The sequence below is a fragment of the Podarcis vaucheri genome (assembly GCF_965113315.1).
Source record: "Podarcis vaucheri genome assembly, chromosome: 4".
Lineage (NCBI taxonomy): Eukaryota > Metazoa > Chordata > Lepidosauria > Squamata > Lacertidae > Podarcis > Podarcis vaucheri.
Genome location: NC_138762.1, coordinates 6474252 through 6490624, shown reverse-complemented (window position 1 = coordinate 6490624; position 16373 = coordinate 6474252). Strand labels below are relative to the sequence as shown.

Sequence of the window (16373 nt, the reverse complement as noted above, 5' to 3'; positions counted from 1 at the left end):
TCTGCATATGAAATTTATTAGGAAAAGAGAATCCTCGTTTTTGCCCCTTCACATCTATTCAGGGGAGGAAAAGGAGGCAGCCCAGCCCCCCCTCCCAAAAAACCCAGAATGAATCAACTATCGTTAAGAAAAGACAGGGAAGCAAATTGGAAATATTTTTTAACACGGTTCCCCCCCCCCCCGCAAAGAGAATATCCCTACTGACCTGACTCTCTCAAACAGTATCTACATGTTGGGATATATATTGTGTATATATATATCTGCAGATACACACACACACACACACACACACGTGACAACACACCCACCCACATTAAAACCAGTAAGGATATGGCCGCAATGGGCAAACACCAGTGTCACGCAGGACACCTCGGCGTTCCTCTTTGTGTTGTTGTTATTAAATACAGGACAACTATGCAGCAGGATTCGCACAGACACTCCTGTCACTCGCGGGGAGGCAGGGAGGGGCAGAGGATTGCCATTTTTATTATTTTTATTTTGTAATAAATGTGTAACACTTGAATGGTTCTCGGGAGCCCTTGCGTTGTTGTTTGAGTGAGAGAGGACTGATACCGAAAAAGACCCGTTTTTCCCAAAGATAGAAACTGGCAGTGATGACGGGAACCGGCCGATGCAGAAAGCCAAGGAAATCTCAGCAAAGATTCGTGTGAGCCGCGTTGCAAAAGGGACCGTGCACGAGTGCAAAATGAAACAGGCCAGAGAGAAAACGTGGGCATCCATTTGCCAACCAGGCACCCTCCAGCTGTTATGTACTACAACGCCCATCAGCCCCTGCCAGCGCAGAGGGGATGGCTGAGGACGAGGGTCGTTGTAGTCCCAAACTCCTGGTGGGCAAAGACTGGTCTAGCGCGTTAATGCTTGAGGCTGTAAAGATCATGTTGTCAAGGGACAGAGCTCAAATGTCCGATTGAGAATGTGAACTTTGACATTCCTGCATTTCAGGGGGTTGGACTACGTGGCCTCTGGAGGTCCCATCCAGCTCTACAATTCTGTGATTCAGAATGTCCAGAGTTTCAAACATGATGGGTATGGAAGGGGGCTTTCTCTTCTTCAAGCAAAGGAGAAGGAGACCCCACTCTCTAACTTTGATACCCTTTTTTTTGAAAACAGCTCATTTGAAAGTAGCTCGTTCCTGCTTTGCAAGGGGTACGGCTAGATGAGCATTAGGGGGCCCTTCCAAGTAGACAAATTCTATGACGCTGCCCAAAAACCCTGCCGGTGCCCATTTATGCTCTTTCTCCGTGCCATGTTCCCTCTCTTTGCCCTCGAGGTGGTTCTCAGCCTCATATCCCCACACTGCGATCGAACCTCCATGGCCCAGGTAAGCCACAGGACTTTCTTTGCAAACGCCTTGGCAAAAAAAAAAAAAAAAAAAAAAGACACATGGACTGCCGTATCGCCAGCAGGCAGAGAGGGGCACACGGGGAGAAGGGAGGTGGTTTGGAAAAGTGCCAACATCTTTGGCACAGATAGATGCAAAGAAAGCAGGGAGGTGGTTTTCAGCGCCCACAAAACTTTCCCAAAGCAAGGCCAGTTTCAGCAGAGACTTTGTTTTTAAAATTTGGTATTTTGAAGGGAACCCACTCATGCGCTTTGGGCACTGGCGCAAGCCGCCGGCTGCTGGCAAATGCAGGAGGGGAGGGAATTGCTTTTGAGTTCGAATCCTGCCCGCGCCTGGCTGGCACTGTGAGAAGAGGGTTCTGGACTAGATGGTCTGGTCCAGCAGGTTCATCTTAGGTTCTTAAACAAGTTTTCAGGAGTGGCTCCCTACAGCTATCATTTCCAGCTACTCATCACTTTGCTCTTGTGTTTGGTCCAGAGTGGAGACTCAAGCAAGGAAACATCCCTCTGCCCATCACTTTTAAGAGAAAGAGGGGAGAGGGTGGGAATCACGCTTCCTTAGCACTGCTGCAACATGCTTCTATGCTTTGCTCCTCGTCCTGAGATTCTCTGCCAAGCGGCTTTCGAAATGGCAATTTAGTGAGTGCAAAAGGCCTTCAGCAGCATCAGGAATGCAAATCACACCCCTTCTTCTTTTAGCCTGGCATCCTTCAACCCAGAAGTCCCAGCCATACTTGGGTGCTAGATAGTTAAACTATGGAACTCTCTGCCACAGGAGGCAGCAATGGCCACGAACCTAGATGGCTTCAAAAGAGGATCAGACAAATTCATGGAGGAGGCTATCGGTTCTGTTGATGCTATTCAAGGCTGCATCAACAGAAGTCTAGTGTCCAGGTCAAGGGAAGTCATAGTCCAACTCTATTCCACCTTGGTCAGACCACACCTGGAATACTGTGTCCATTTTGGGGCACCACAATTTAAGAAGGATGTTGACAAGCTGGAAAGTGTACAGAGGAAGGTGACCAAGATGATCCAGAGTCTGGAAACCAAGCCTGATGAGGAACGGTTGAAGGAGCTGGGTAAAGGTTTAGCTTGGAAAAGAGACTGAGACTGAGAGGAGATATGACAACCATCTTCAAATATCTCAAGGGCTGTCACATGGAAGATGGAGCAACTTTGTTTTCTCCTGATCTGGAGGGTAGGACCGGAACCCATGGCTTCAAGTTACAAGAAAGGAGAGTCTGACTCAACATCAGGAAGAACTTTCTGATGGCAAGAGCTGTTTGACAGTGGAACTGTCTCCCACAAGACCTGGTGGCCATCTCCTTCCTGGGAGGTTTTTATGCAGAGGTTAGAGGGCCATCTGTCATGAAGGATCCAGTTGAAATTCCTGCATTGGAGGGGGTTGGACTAAATGACCCTGAGGGGTCCTTCCTGAATTCACACTTCTATGTTTCTATGAAATCGCACCCCTTCTTTGAGCCTGACATTCCTCAACCCAGAAGTCCCAGCCATATTTGGGTGTTGGATAGTTATCTATGGAACTCCCTGCCACAGGAGGCAACAATGACCACTATCCTAGATGGCTTTAAAAGAGGATTGGACAAATTCGTGGAGACAGCTGTCAATAACCACTAGCCTCGATGGATGTGCTCTGCCTGCAAGGTTAGAGGCGATGATGCTTCTGAACACCAGTTGTCTTTGCATTTGGCTTAGTGCATCATCTGAAGCTGGGACAATAGTTGAGATCTCTCCACCTTAACAACCTGTAACCATAGGTCAAAACTTGGCTACAGATTGTGGTTATGGATGAGCAGGGGTGAGGGAGAAATTCAATTCACATTGCAAGGTGAATCTACTTAATTTACAGTTTCCGAAGCAATACATAAACTGAAGCACAGCTGCCTTTCGAAATCTGCACTTCTCTGAATTTTGCAGATCTGCTCTCCAGCCAAGCGTAGTGTACAAAGATCCCCACGCTCAGCCGACGTGCGCTTCAAAATGTGTATATCGGTGAAAATAATTTACAAAAGTGCACGTTAGGCAAAATTGAGTACAAAAATATTCACACTGGGGGGGGGGGAGAATCTGCGCTGAAATGGTGATGGCTTTTCACGAGGACGATATTGCAAAGTGATGTGAAAATGCGGGGAATTTAAGATCGGGGGGAAATGAGAAATTAAGAGAATCTGGAATTGTCAGACTCGCCCATCCCCAGGGAGGAAACGCCTTAATCAAGATCCTGGGTTTGGATGGCATGCTAAGCCAAACCATGGTTTTGTTTTTATGCACCTAGCAAGTTTCCTGCATTGATTTCCCGGTCTGAGCTTTGGGTTCTCCAGCGAACTCTTGCTTTCCCCATAACCTGCTGATACCCTGCCCCACAAGCACCCACAGCCCAGTCCATAAAGGTTTCAAATTGCCAACAGGACCCCTGCTACTGCTCCCATGGTGTCATGCAATTCAGGGCCTGCCAGGCGCCGGAAGCTTGTTCCGGACCCAATCCAGGAGCAGAACTACCTTTCCGGGGATCAAGAGGATGCCTGAGGAATTAACCTCCAAATTATTTGTAGAGCTGTCTAGGGTTGAAGAGAAGGCAGCCCATCACTGACTTGACTGTTTGGGCCCTGGACTCCAAATGGCTTAGCAACCTGAAAGTTCAATGCCAGGAACGAGAACGCTTTGTTTCAAAAGAAGACGGAGAAGAAACTGGAAGCCTGAACTCAGTGAACCACGATTTGCTAAAGGGATGGATGGATCTCCTTCGACTACAGACCTGGCTGGTTCAGTTCAGAATACCGAAAGAGAAAGGTGTCCTTTCAAGCCTAGAATTGGGCCAGAACAATTCTAGAGCTGGATCTCCAGCTGTTTTTCGACTACAGTTCCCATCATCCCTGACCACTGGTCCTGCTTAGATGATAGGAGTTGTAGTCCAAAAAAAGATGGAGACCCAAATTTGGGGAACTTTGGACTAGCTGGTCCTCAGGGTCTCTTCCAACTCTGCAATTCTGTGGTTCTCCTTTGGCAGCGGGTGGCAAGTCTAAGTGCCAGGTTCAACCCTGGCATCTCTAGGTAGACCCCTGGGTGGGTCACTGCCAGCCAGTGTGGGCATTACTGAGTGTGTGGGATCAGAGGCGCAAGACAGTAGTTCCATGTGAAACAGCTCTCAGCCTTGACTATGAGTAGGAACTGCATTTCTGGGTATAGGAGAGGGGGGGGTGAGGTGGGCTGCATTCTGCCGGGGCAGTTTTACCTGTTGCTGATCACATTTAGCATTTGAAGCCCTAAACGACTGTGCTACCAGAGTTGGGGAACACACGCACATCTCACCAGGCTACCCAAAGATGACTTTGCCTGACCAGACGCTGACGGCGAGCGGGTGAGTCAAGTGGGTTGGGTGGTGTGGGGCGGGGTGTGTGTGTCGTGCATTCATCCCACTCAACTGCGCGAGGAAGCTTAGAAACGACAGCAAGCTGGCAGGCTCCTAGTCCTCATGGAGGAAGCCGGTCTGCGAGGTGTTGCAGGGTGGGGTGTAGGTATCTGACAGGAGGAGCATGGAGAGTGGGGAGAGGGAGGTGGGTGACGATGGAAGGAGATGCCTGCGGCGGGGAGAGCACATTGTATATATAAATAAGAAGAACCCCCCCTTTTTTTTTTGTTTCCAAAATCAGCCCCGTTGTTTTCCCGGAAGGGAAAAGGGTTGCAAAGTTGCACTTGTGTGTGTCCAGATTCCTCCCCAAGCAGGGAGGTGCCTGGGGGCGTCATTCTGCCTCCATGTGCCCGTCTTCCGAGTCCAGGCACCCGTTCATCTTGAGGCCGTTGTTCTCGCCCATTGTTTGCAGGTCGTATTCCTCGTCCAGAAAGTCCAGGGAGTTGTTGCTGGGGAGGCCCCGGATGGTGAACTTGTGTGAAACCTTCATCCAGTGCTCCCGGTTGCTGGCCACCCTCTCGTACAGCTCAGCCGACTTGGGGAAGAGGTCGTTGAGGACCCTGGGGGGGGGCGGGGGAGAAAGAGAGAGACAGAGAAGGTCCAGCAACATCCATGTCGATGAACGAACAATATGGAGTCGTAGCTATGAGCTAATAATAATAATAATAATAATAATAATAATACAGTCATACCTCGGGATAAATGTGCTTCAAGTTAAGTATTTTTGGGTTGCGCTCAAAATGACATCATGCGTATGCACGGAAGCGGCGAAACGCGACCGACACGCGCGCAGACGCGGGTTGCGTTTGCTTCAGGAGGTGAATGGGGTTCTGGAATGGATCCCATTCGCATCCCGAGGTACCACTGTAATAATAAATTTTATTTATACCCCGCCCTCCCCAGGCAAGACCAGGCTCAGGGTGGCTAACACCCGATATAAAAACAAATTGATTGAAATACAACTTAAAAACAAGATTAAAATGCAGCCTCATTTCAGCAGAAACTCAAATCAAAAACTTTTTGGGGATGAAAATGTCAAATCTTCACCAAGGCCAACTATCCAGACTGGTCCTACATGGGCCAGAAAAAAGCCAGGGAAGTCCCCAAATAGGAGTTCCATCACAGAAGGAGAAAGGAAAGAGGGAGAGGGAATCAAGTGGATTCCAAGCCAAAGGCCAGGTGGAACAACTCTGTCTTACAAGCACCTGCGGAAAGAAATCAGATCCCGCAGAGATAACCACTGTGGCCAGACAGAGCTTTACTCCAGATTGCAGCCCCCTCCCTCCACAATCCTCTCCCGCCCCCCCAAGCACTCACTTGTAGATGGGCATGGCAATGTGCTCCATGAAGCTGATCTGCAGCTCCGGGATGTAGGCTTTTTCCCGGTCCATCATCTCCATCGGCCGGTTGCCCATGGCCTTCTCCTGCAGAGAAATCGGGTTGTTCAAGTCGACAAGGCACAGCTCACTTCCCTGCTTTCCTGTGAGCCCAGAGAGCTGAGGAATGACCCCCACCTAACTTTCCACACTCTTGGGGAGAAACAGAGAGCCTACTGCCCTCCATTTGTTGAACCCTAGCACCCATCAGCCCCGGCCAGAATGGAAGTTGTAGTCCAGCGACAACTGGATGGCAAAAAGCTCCCTTTTCTTGCACCACGGAAGAATCAACGGACTCTCTTGGAAGACCATAAAGTCTCCTTCATTGGAGGTTTTTAAGCAGAGCTTAGATGTCCATCTGTCCGGGATGCATTAGCCATGATTCCTGCGTTGCAGCGGGTTGGGCTAGATGACCCCTGAGGTCCCACCCAACTCTAGAATTCTGTGACTCTCCGATGTTTCCAAATCCAGCCCAGAGCTGGAGATAATTCTCAGTCGTTTTTGAATGTGGAGACATCATTGCAATGTTTCCATGTGATGCTGCAATACAGGAGCACTCTTGTGAGCATGGATGAGTTGAGATCGTAACTCATCAAATGCCCTGGATGTGCTTAACTACATTCATACAAATCCCAAGTTGGGGGGGATTTTGTCTAAGGAGAAGAGAGCCCTGCCTCAGCAACACGGTCTTCAAAAAATGCTGCAGATAAGCATCTCCTGCGAGTGAAATGATGTCTCTAATTTCACCGTCTGTGGAAAATCTAAGGCTGTACATACTGCTCTGTAACCAAATGTCTCTGAGAAGTTTGTAACAACAACAAAAATAATTTATTATTTATACCCCGCTCATCTGGCTGGGTTTCCCCAGCCACTCTGGGCAGCTTCCAACCGAATATTAAAAACAATACAGCACCAGACATTAAAAACTTCCCTAAACAGGGCCTTTCAGTTGTCTTTTAAAAGTAAAATAGTTGCTTATTGCCTGGACATCTGATGGGATGGCATTCCACAGGGCGGGTGCCACCACCGAGAAGGCCTTCTGCCTGGTTCCCTGTAACCTCGCTTCTGGCAGGGAGGGAACTGCCAGAAGGCCCTCGGAGCTGGACCTCAGCGTCCAGGCTGGACGATGGGGATGGAGACGCTCTTTTGGATATACTGGACAGAGGCCGTTTAGGGCTTTAAAGGTCAGCACCAACTCTGTATTGTGCTTGGAAACGTACTTACAAAACCCTGAAAGTTAAACTTCCTGGAACGAATACAAGCTCAGAGGCAGAGAAAGATCTGCCATCACCCAGTGTTGAATCAGGAGTTTAATGTTGCAATGCAGAGCCAGAGAGGTGCCTCTGGTGGTGCCAAGACTCCTGGTTGCCTGGTTTGGAATCCAAACCTTTGCAACTCAGAAAACCTCCAACTGGAGAGGTGCAGGAGGACCCAAAAGTTCTCTCCTGGTTCAGATTGTCATCTAATTCTTTCCCTCTCGTTTACCCATCTAGGATCTGCAGCAGCAGCAGGAGAAGTGGGAGCAGGCAAGGTCTTCTCTCCGTCTCTCCTTGTCAGCTTAGATTATGCTAAGATCCCGGGCACCCTGGGAAATCTGATTTTCCCAGGGCACCCGATGTTCCTTCTACGAGGGAGATCTGGGATCTGCAGCAGCAGCAGGAAAAGTGGAAGCAGGGAAGAAGGTTTCTTCCTCAGCACACTCTCCCTCTCTCCTTGACAGCTTGGATGAGGTTTAGCAAGATCCTGGGCACCCTGGGAAATCTGATTTTCCCAGAGCACCCGATGATCTTTCTACAAGGCAGACCTCCCAACCACCGTTTCTAGCTCTGTCAGGCCTGGTAAGGGGTCAGCAAGGATCTGGGCAAGGGGCTTATGGGGGGGGGAGAGAGAGAGAGGTGTACATGCGTTGTCTCAGGAGAGTTTTTTTACGTACCAGATCTCCTTGGGAGAAGAACTCCTTGTAGATCAACTCCTGGAAAGCAAAAGTCACGGTTTAGGCAAGTTTTAATTAATTTCCTCAACGTGAAGTCATCTGGCCACCTTCTTCCCTGGTCAGACGAGCCAGCACCCTTGGCGGTATGTGCCCCCGACTGTTTGCCCAAATTTCAGCCTCTGACTCTGAGTATTGGTATGCGCTACCCACAACTGTTTCCTCTGCCTGGCAGTGGAGCCCCAGAGTCTTGGGAAGGGTTTTTTAATAATAATAATAATAATAATAATAATAATAATAATACAAAATTTTTATTTATACCCCACCCTTCCCAGTTCAGAAAACTGGGCCCAGGGCGGCTAACAACAAATTTAAAACACTTAATTCATGCAACAGAAAGCAGCATAAAATACAGTATAAAACATGAATAACAATAAATTCAGGATTCAAAAATCAATTTAGGGGGGGAAATCCATCCAATAAACATTCGATGATCCCCAGGGCTAGCTGGCTAAATTAGTCCTATTTGGGCCAGTGAGGAGACCAGGGGAGAATTAGCTGTGGGATCCCAGAGCGGGGAATCTCTATAAAAAGAGGAGGGGGAGGGAAGGAAGGGGGATAAAAGATCAGGCTAAGTTTAAATTGAAAGCCAGGCGGAATAGCTCTGTCTTACAGGCCCTGAGGAAGGAAGTGAAATCCTGCAGGGCCCTGGTCTCCTGGGACAGAGCATTCCACCAGGTTGGAGCCATCACTGAGAAATTTTCCCTTGCCCTACCACCCAATAGCCTTTTAAAAACAGAGACGCCGTGATTTAAGCTGGCACATTCTGCATGCAAAATTCAGGCTAGTAGTAGAGTGTCAATATGGTTCAAACAATATCCAAGGATCCCTAAGCAATTGGCGTAACTCCTTTTCTAACCTCCTGGCAGCAGTGCAACAAGTAAAGCTTTTCTAGGCATAGAGAAACAGGCACCCAGATGTCTGTGGGAAACTCGCAGTCCAACAGCACCCTACCCTCTTCTGTGCCTGCCAGCACAAATAAGTTAAACAGCAAAATTAAAGTACGACTGCCTCTGACTGTAGAGGCAGAGCATAGCCTCTCTCATGGCTTGCAGCCACCCGCAGCCTGGTTCTCCTTCAATAAAATGTTTAATCTTCTTTTAAAGCTTTCCACGGTGGTGGCTATCACGGCGGCTTCCTGTGGCAGGGAGTTCCACAGGCATCATTTTGCTTTTAATTTGCACACCGCCTTTCTATATTGATACGCACGAGGCGGTTTACAAGCTGCAAAAAGCAACAACAAAATGGGCAGCAAAGAACACACACCTAATAACAATACAGTGGTACAAATGCTTTGGTTCTCAAACTCCGGAAACCCAAAGTAAGTGTTCCGGTTTTCGAACAATTTTTGGAAGCCGAACGTCCGCTGCGGCTGTTGGCTATTGTTTCCGGGGCGCCTGCACCAATCAGAAGCTGCGCCTTGGTTTTCGAACATTTTGGAAGTCAAATGGAGTTCTGGAACGGATTAAGTTTGGCGCTTTTGTTTTTGCTATTTATTTTACGTTTTTGTTTTTCAGGCTTTTTCAGTTAATTTATTTTTGTGACTGTGTGGAACCCAGTTCAGCTACTGATTGATTGTGTGACTGCGGAAATGGATAAAAGCCCTCCATCCAAACAATGACTATCATCAGTGCAGGGAAGGGGAAAAAATAATTTTTCACTTTTATCATCTACAATACTGTCTTATTTATTTTCTTGGCCAACAAAGTGAGATGAGCGCCACAACCCCAGAGTCGTCCACGACTGGACCTAATGGTCAGGGGTCCCTTTAACGTTATCGTACATTATTGCTTTCATTTTATGGATCAGTGGTCTCATTAGGTAGTAAAATTCATGTTAAATTGCTGCTTTAGGGGTTGTTTTTAAAAGTCTGGAATGGATTAATTCACTTTGCATTACTTTCTATGGGAACGCGCCTTGGTTTTGGAACGCTTTGGTTTTAGGGGCCACTAGGGGCGTATCGGAAGATGGCTGACGATAACATCTCTCCGACCCACACGAGGTAATTAGGATAAATAAAAAAATTCCTTCCAGTAGCACCTTAAAGACCAACTAAGTTAGTTCTTGGTATGAGCTTTTGTGTGCATGCACACTTCTTCAGATACACTGAAACAGAAGTTGCCAAATCCTTCTATATAGTGAGAAGGTGGGGAGGGGTATTACTCAGAAGGGTGGTGGGAATGGGAGATTGGGAGATAGCTGAGATGAGCCTGTTGACGACTCTTAACGACTGTAATAGGTCTTACAGGAAAAGGCAAGGGGTGAGAAGGTGAAAAATGGCTTAGTCATGTATAATGAGATAAGAATCCAATGTCTTTGTTCAGACCAGGTCTCTCCATGGTTTTAAGTTTGGTAATGAGTTGCAATTCAGCAGCTTCTCTTTCCAGTCTATTTCTGAAATTCCTTTGTAGTAAAACAGCTACTTTGAGATCTTGTATAGAATGTCCTGGGAGATTGAAGTGTTCTCCTACTGGTTTCTCTGTTTTGTGATTCTTGATGTCAGATTTATGTCCAAGGTAATTAGGAGGCTGTGATGGGAGTAAATAGCCTCCCTTACCCCCCCAGGTTGTGGGGGGGCTGCCCTTGCCTGCTGTGCCCTATACCACCCCTGAATTTGTGAGGATGGGGGCACTAGGCAGAATGCCCTCCTGTGGATCTCGGCGCTCCTGGACGCTGTCTCTGATCCGTGCCTCTAGCTGCAAGAACTTCAAAAGAAACAATTAGGAGGAAGCGAATGCACATATTTCAAGGAAGAAGGGGGAGTAAAGACTGCCAACTGAAGAGATCTCTGATAAACAAGACGGGTCGGAGGAACAAGAAAAATCATGAGAAGATACGCCAAGGCTCGGTATGGCAAAGGGACTGGATGGGGGAGGGGGGGAAACTTTCCCTTTTCCCCTCTATGTGATTAACCAAGAATCCCCCCCCACACACACAAGTCAGAAATGTCATTTTAATGACTTAAGCTGTGGATTTATGACTGTGTGGAGATAAATTTTCTAACCAAAGCAAGTTTTAAGAAGATCGTGCAAAGTATAAGAGCTTTGGAATGACGCAGTTAAAAATACCGTCGCCATGTTGGCAAGTTCTGTCGGAGGACTTAAGTCTGGGAGGAGAAATAGAGCTGTTTTTATATTGTGGGTGAGACTCCTCAGAGGGACTTAAGAGCGACAGTTTTGCGAGATTAATGATGGAAAGAGCAATGTTATTTATGAAAGCGATGATATATGGAAACCATCTTGATATGAGGATTGGACGAACAGAAAAATTCACACAGGATTATAATTGGTGTTTATCTGCTTAAGGAGATTATCAGAAGAGATCATAAATAAAAAAATAAAAAAAATATACGAACAAGATGAGATGTGGAAACAGCAAGATAAGACTGGATAGAATTATGAACTTTATTTGGACTGATTTGGATATTAACGCAGTAGCAAGAAGATGATCGGAATCCCCCTTCGGAACTTGAAATATGGGTCCCCTCAACAAAAATTTAAAATTCGGCTTTGTAATTCGGAATTTATGTGATGTGATGTGATTTGATTTGATTTGATTTGAGTGGTCGGTTAATAAAAAATATTTTTTTTTAAAGGAACGCTTTGGTTTTGGAATGGATTTCCAGAAGGGATTAAGTTTGAGAACCAAGCTACCATTGTACAAAAAAGCTACAATAACTTTAAAATAAACAACATATCAAACAAATCAATATTCAATAATCCATTAGAACATAATAGTAAGCAGCAAAATGACATATCGGCAAATAACAATGAAACAGTTTACACTTAACAATTCCAATAAATTATAATCAATAGGAATATTGGCAAGTCACAATGCATAAAATACCACAAAAAATACAGAAAGAATTCCTGAATCTTCCAACATTCCCTGAGTTCTTGTGCAGGCAGAGGCAAACTCGGCCCTCCCGATATTTTGGGACTCCAACTCCCATCATCCCTGACCACTGGTCCTGTTAGCTAAGGATGATGGGAGTTGTAGTCCCAAGAACATTGGGAGGGCCGAGTTTGCCTATGCCTGAGAGGCAGAAAAACCTTTCTGTTCCCGACATGCCACACGTGATTTTACGCACCTCTGACTCGCCTTTCCCCAGAACTGGAAAAACCCTGGAGGTGGCGACCATTCCTCATGTGGATGCAGAGGTGAGAAGGCCACCTTGTCATGTATGATGTGGTTGAGATTCCTGCATTTCAGGGGGCTGGACTGGATGACTCTGGGCCCCCCTTCCAACTCTACAGATTCCCACACTCACCGCGATCTTGCGGGTGGTCTTCCAGCCTTTGGTCTGGTCCGAGAGGTCGCATGAGGTCATGAGGAGGCAGAGCAGGAGGCTGTGGTGCTGCTTGTTTTTGGGGTCGTAGCCAACTGGAAGGGGCGAGAGATGGAGGAGGTCTCCTTTTTTGGACTCCGCAGAGACAGCACAAGGCCAGCGAGACCCTCTCCCCAAAGAAACGAGGCCTGGAAGGTGTGGAGTCTCTGTTCTATCCCCCCCCCATAGCCCTTAGGAGAATCACACCTTGGTTTTAAATGCACTGTAAGGTAGTCTCAGGGACGCGGGTGGCGCTGTGGGTTAAGCCACAGAGCCTAGGACTTGCTGATCAGAAGGTCGGTGGTTCGAATCCGTGAGCTCCCATTGCTGGGTCCCTGCTCCTGCCCACTAGCAGTTCCAAAGCACGTCAAAGTGCAAGTAGATAAATAGGTACCGCTCCGGCGGGAAGGTAAACGGCGTTTCCGTGTGCTGCTCTGGTTCGCCAGACGCGGCTTAGTCATGCTGGCCACATGACCCGGAAGCTGTATGCCGGCTCCCTCGGCCAATAAAGCAAGATGAGGGCCGCAACCCCAGAGTCGGCCACAACTGGACCTAATGGTCAGAGGTCCCTTTACCTTTACCTTTTAAGGTAGTCTCTATGGGAGTATATTGTATTTAATTATGGAAGTATCAGAGTTTTTAGGGGGCTAACCAGGTTGGGATAGCTGGGATAGTAGGCTGGTTGGTTTTTGAATGTCTTATGTAGATTTTTCAATTTCGTTGTTCTGTATGGGACAATGACAATAAAGATTATCGTATCGTAAGGGATTCAGAATCACACTCCATTGCCTGTGATTGAATCCCCACCCCCCACAAAAACAGAACTGGGTAAAAATAAGTATTTGGGCCACAGAAAGAAAGCAGCTTCTCAAGCCGAACAGGTGCCACCTGACTTTATTAAATATAAGCCCCTATTGTCAGAAACATGGGACCTGGTCTTGCATTGGGGTTGGACTAGTTGACCCCGGGTCCCTTTCAATTCTCCGTCCCACGACATGGGAAAAGTAATCACTTTTGGGAAGAGGGCCATAAAGATTTGTAATGCAGAAAGACTGGAAATCTAAAGAAAATATAAGCCGTTGTATGAACTTTTGTTACTTCCGATTAGATGTTATTTTTATTAGATTCTTTTGTGATTTTTTTCTCTTTTCTTTCAATAAATGGTTTTTAATGTTGTATTTCAAATTGCTGCAACCTGCCCCAGGTCCTTAGCACGAAGGGCAGGTAATAAATAATACTATTCATAGCACGAGACTCTGAATCCCAAGGTTGTGGGTTCAAGCGCCACATTGGGTGAAATATTCCTGCATTGCAGGGGGTTGGGCTAGATGACCCTTAGGGTCCCTTCCAACTCTACAATTTTTTTTTTATTCCATGATTTGGTGCTTCAAAATCTGGTTTCTTTAGGACTTTGCCTTTGTTTTCTTTCTAGCTCTCGTGCCCCTAGGGATGTGTCTGAAAAGACGAAGGTGGAGAGAGCAGAGTCTTTTAAGTTTTTGCGTGTTACTGGAAACCCAGGTTAACTTCTTCTATGGTTCATACCTAATATTTCCTGTGGGCTAGACTGAATTGTGTATTCGCGGAAGATACTTCAACACAAGAAAGCCAACAGATCCCAGCCCCGGGTTCTGTTTCCTTGACATAAGACAGGAAGAAGTTGTTTGTGTGTGTGAGTTTGTAGCTTTTATGTAGGGAGACTCCCTTCCAACTTTAGAAATCTGGTGGCCATGCCCTTCACATCTGGCTCCACCTGGTGGACCCCTGGTTACCTTCTGCCATTTTCTGGAGGTCTTTGAAGATCCTCAAATGGTGAGCAAGGTCTGTAGCCAGGATAATGTCTCTCATCAAGTCCAGCATCCTTTGGTAATCCTATTGGGGCAATAAGACTGGAAGTTGTGGGGTGTAACATCACCAAAGCAGTCAAGTACAACATTCCCTGTTTGCCCAGAGTGGACACACAGGGGGGAATGTTGCTCCAGCCAAGAGGACTTCCTGTCACACCTGGTCCAGAGCATCCTCCCCCTGCGCGTGACCAGGTAGATGGATGTGACCCTGGGAGACCCTATAAAGGCGCTAGTCACGCAGCCATCTTCCCCTTACTCTCTTGCTCTTGTTACAGATGGGTAGCCGTGTTGGTCTGCCATAGTCAAAATAAAAAAATTCCTTCCTGTAGCACCTTAAAGACCAACTAAGTTAGTTCTTGGTATAAGCTTTCGTGTGCATGCACACTTCTTGCTCTTGCTTATTCTTACTCTAGATGCCTTTTGCTGTCTGCTGCCTCTGGAAATTTCTACACATCACTTGGGAAGACAGGCGAACGAATACCAGTGTACTGGAAGAAGCAAAGATCACCAGTGTTGAAGAGATGATTCTTCAACATCTACTTTGTTGGACTGGTCGTGTTGTGCGGATGCCTGATGATCGTCTTCCAAAGCAACTACTCTATTCCGAACTTAAAAATGGAATAGAGGTTCAAAGGCTCTCTCAAGGCAAATTCAAAAAAATGTAGTACAGTGGTGCCCTGCAAGATGAATGCCTCGCAAGACGGAAAACTCGCTAGACGAAAGAGTTTTCCGTTTTGGAGGTGCTTCGCAAAACGAATCTCCTATGGGCTTGCTTCGCAAGACGAAAATGTCTTGCGAGTTCCTGCGGGTTTTTTCCCCTTCCCCCCTTTTTCTAAGCCGCTAAGCCGCTTATCAGCTGATCCGATCAGCAGATAAGCCGCTAAAAGCCGCTAAAAGCCTCTAAAAGCCGCTAATAGCGCTAATAGCGCTATTCCTCTAATCCGTCAATGGGCTTGCTTCGCAAGACAAAAAAACCGCTAGACGAAGAGAATCACAGAGAACGGATTCTTTTTGTCTTGCGAGGCACCACTGTATAAACACCAACAATTGGGAAACACTGGCCTGCGAGCACTCCAATTGGAGAACAGCCAGTGTGGTGTAGTGGTTAAGAGCAGTGGACTCGTAATCTGGTGAACCAGGTTCGATTCCCTGCCCCTCCACCTGCAGCTGCTGGGTGACCTTTGGCCAGTCACACTTCTGTGAAGTCTCTCAGCCCCACTCACCTCACAGAGTGTTTATTGTGGGGGAGGAAGGGAAAGGAGAATGTGAGCCGCTTTGAGACTCCTTAAAGGGAGTGAAAGGCAGGATATCAAATCCAACCTCTTCTTCTTCTTTTCCAAGGAATCACAGACAGGAAGACTGAGAGGTGATGATAGAAGAGGCATCTTCAGATATCTTAGGGGCTGTGGCATGGAAGATGGAACACGCTTCTGCTCCATGGCTTTGAGTCACAAGGAAGGCGATTCCGACCAAATATTAGGAAGAACTTTCTGGCCGCGAGAGCCATTTGACCGTGGGACGGACTTCCCTGGAAGGCGGTGGAGTCTCCTTCCTTGGAGTCAGGATGTGGGTGGACATCTCTTAAGGATGCTTTAGCTGTGATTCCTGGTCCCTTCCAACTTTTCAATTCTATATGATACCCTCCTGAAATTATGTCAGCTGCCGAGTGCACCAGGTTGGAGATGACAGAGTGTCGAGAAATGACTGGCTTTAACCATCAATGCTTTTTGCTGTGAGACCCCGGGAACTGCTGACCCTCTTCTGACTCACCTTCCGAGAGAAATGATCAAAGATGTTGCAGCCGTGGGTGTTTAAGATGGCGATGGCCTGAGCAAAATGGTGCCTCTGTGCAGAGAGAAAAACACACCCTTTTAGTGTCCCGGTTCCAGCCCTCTAGAATCAGTTGCCAGCTGAAATTAGACAGGCGCCCCGCATCATGGGGTTTAGGCGCCTACTGAAGATATTTTTGTTTGACGGAGCGTCTCCACCCACATTGTTTTGCCCGGACACTGAGGTCCAGCGCCGAGGACCTTCTGGCAGTTCC

At 47.2% G+C, this 16373-nt stretch overlaps 1 protein-coding gene across 6 annotated transcripts in view; it reads right to left on the bottom strand.

Annotated features, from left to right (window-relative positions):
- PDE2A (phosphodiesterase 2A) overlaps positions 1 to 16373 on the bottom strand; it is a 394356-nt gene continuing 377983 nt past the window's right edge. For 5 of the 6 annotated variants that reach the window (XM_082219113.1, XM_082219115.1, XM_082219116.1 and 2 more), the window contains 6 exons: positions 16100 to 16174; positions 14255 to 14354; positions 12429 to 12541; positions 8102 to 8140; positions 6110 to 6216; positions 1 to 5352 (listed from right to left, as the gene is read on the bottom strand). In XM_082219113.1, the coding sequence (XP_082075239.1) occupies positions 5124 to 5352; positions 6110 to 6216; positions 8102 to 8140; positions 12429 to 12541; positions 14255 to 14354; positions 16100 to 16174 (663 nt within the window). In that variant the 3' untranslated portion in view covers positions 1 to 5123. Of the gene's footprint in view, positions 5353 to 6109; positions 6217 to 7834; positions 8038 to 8069; positions 8141 to 12428; positions 12542 to 14254; positions 14355 to 16099; positions 16175 to 16373 lie in introns of those variants that run through there. The other variant, XM_082219118.1, reaches the window with a different exon arrangement.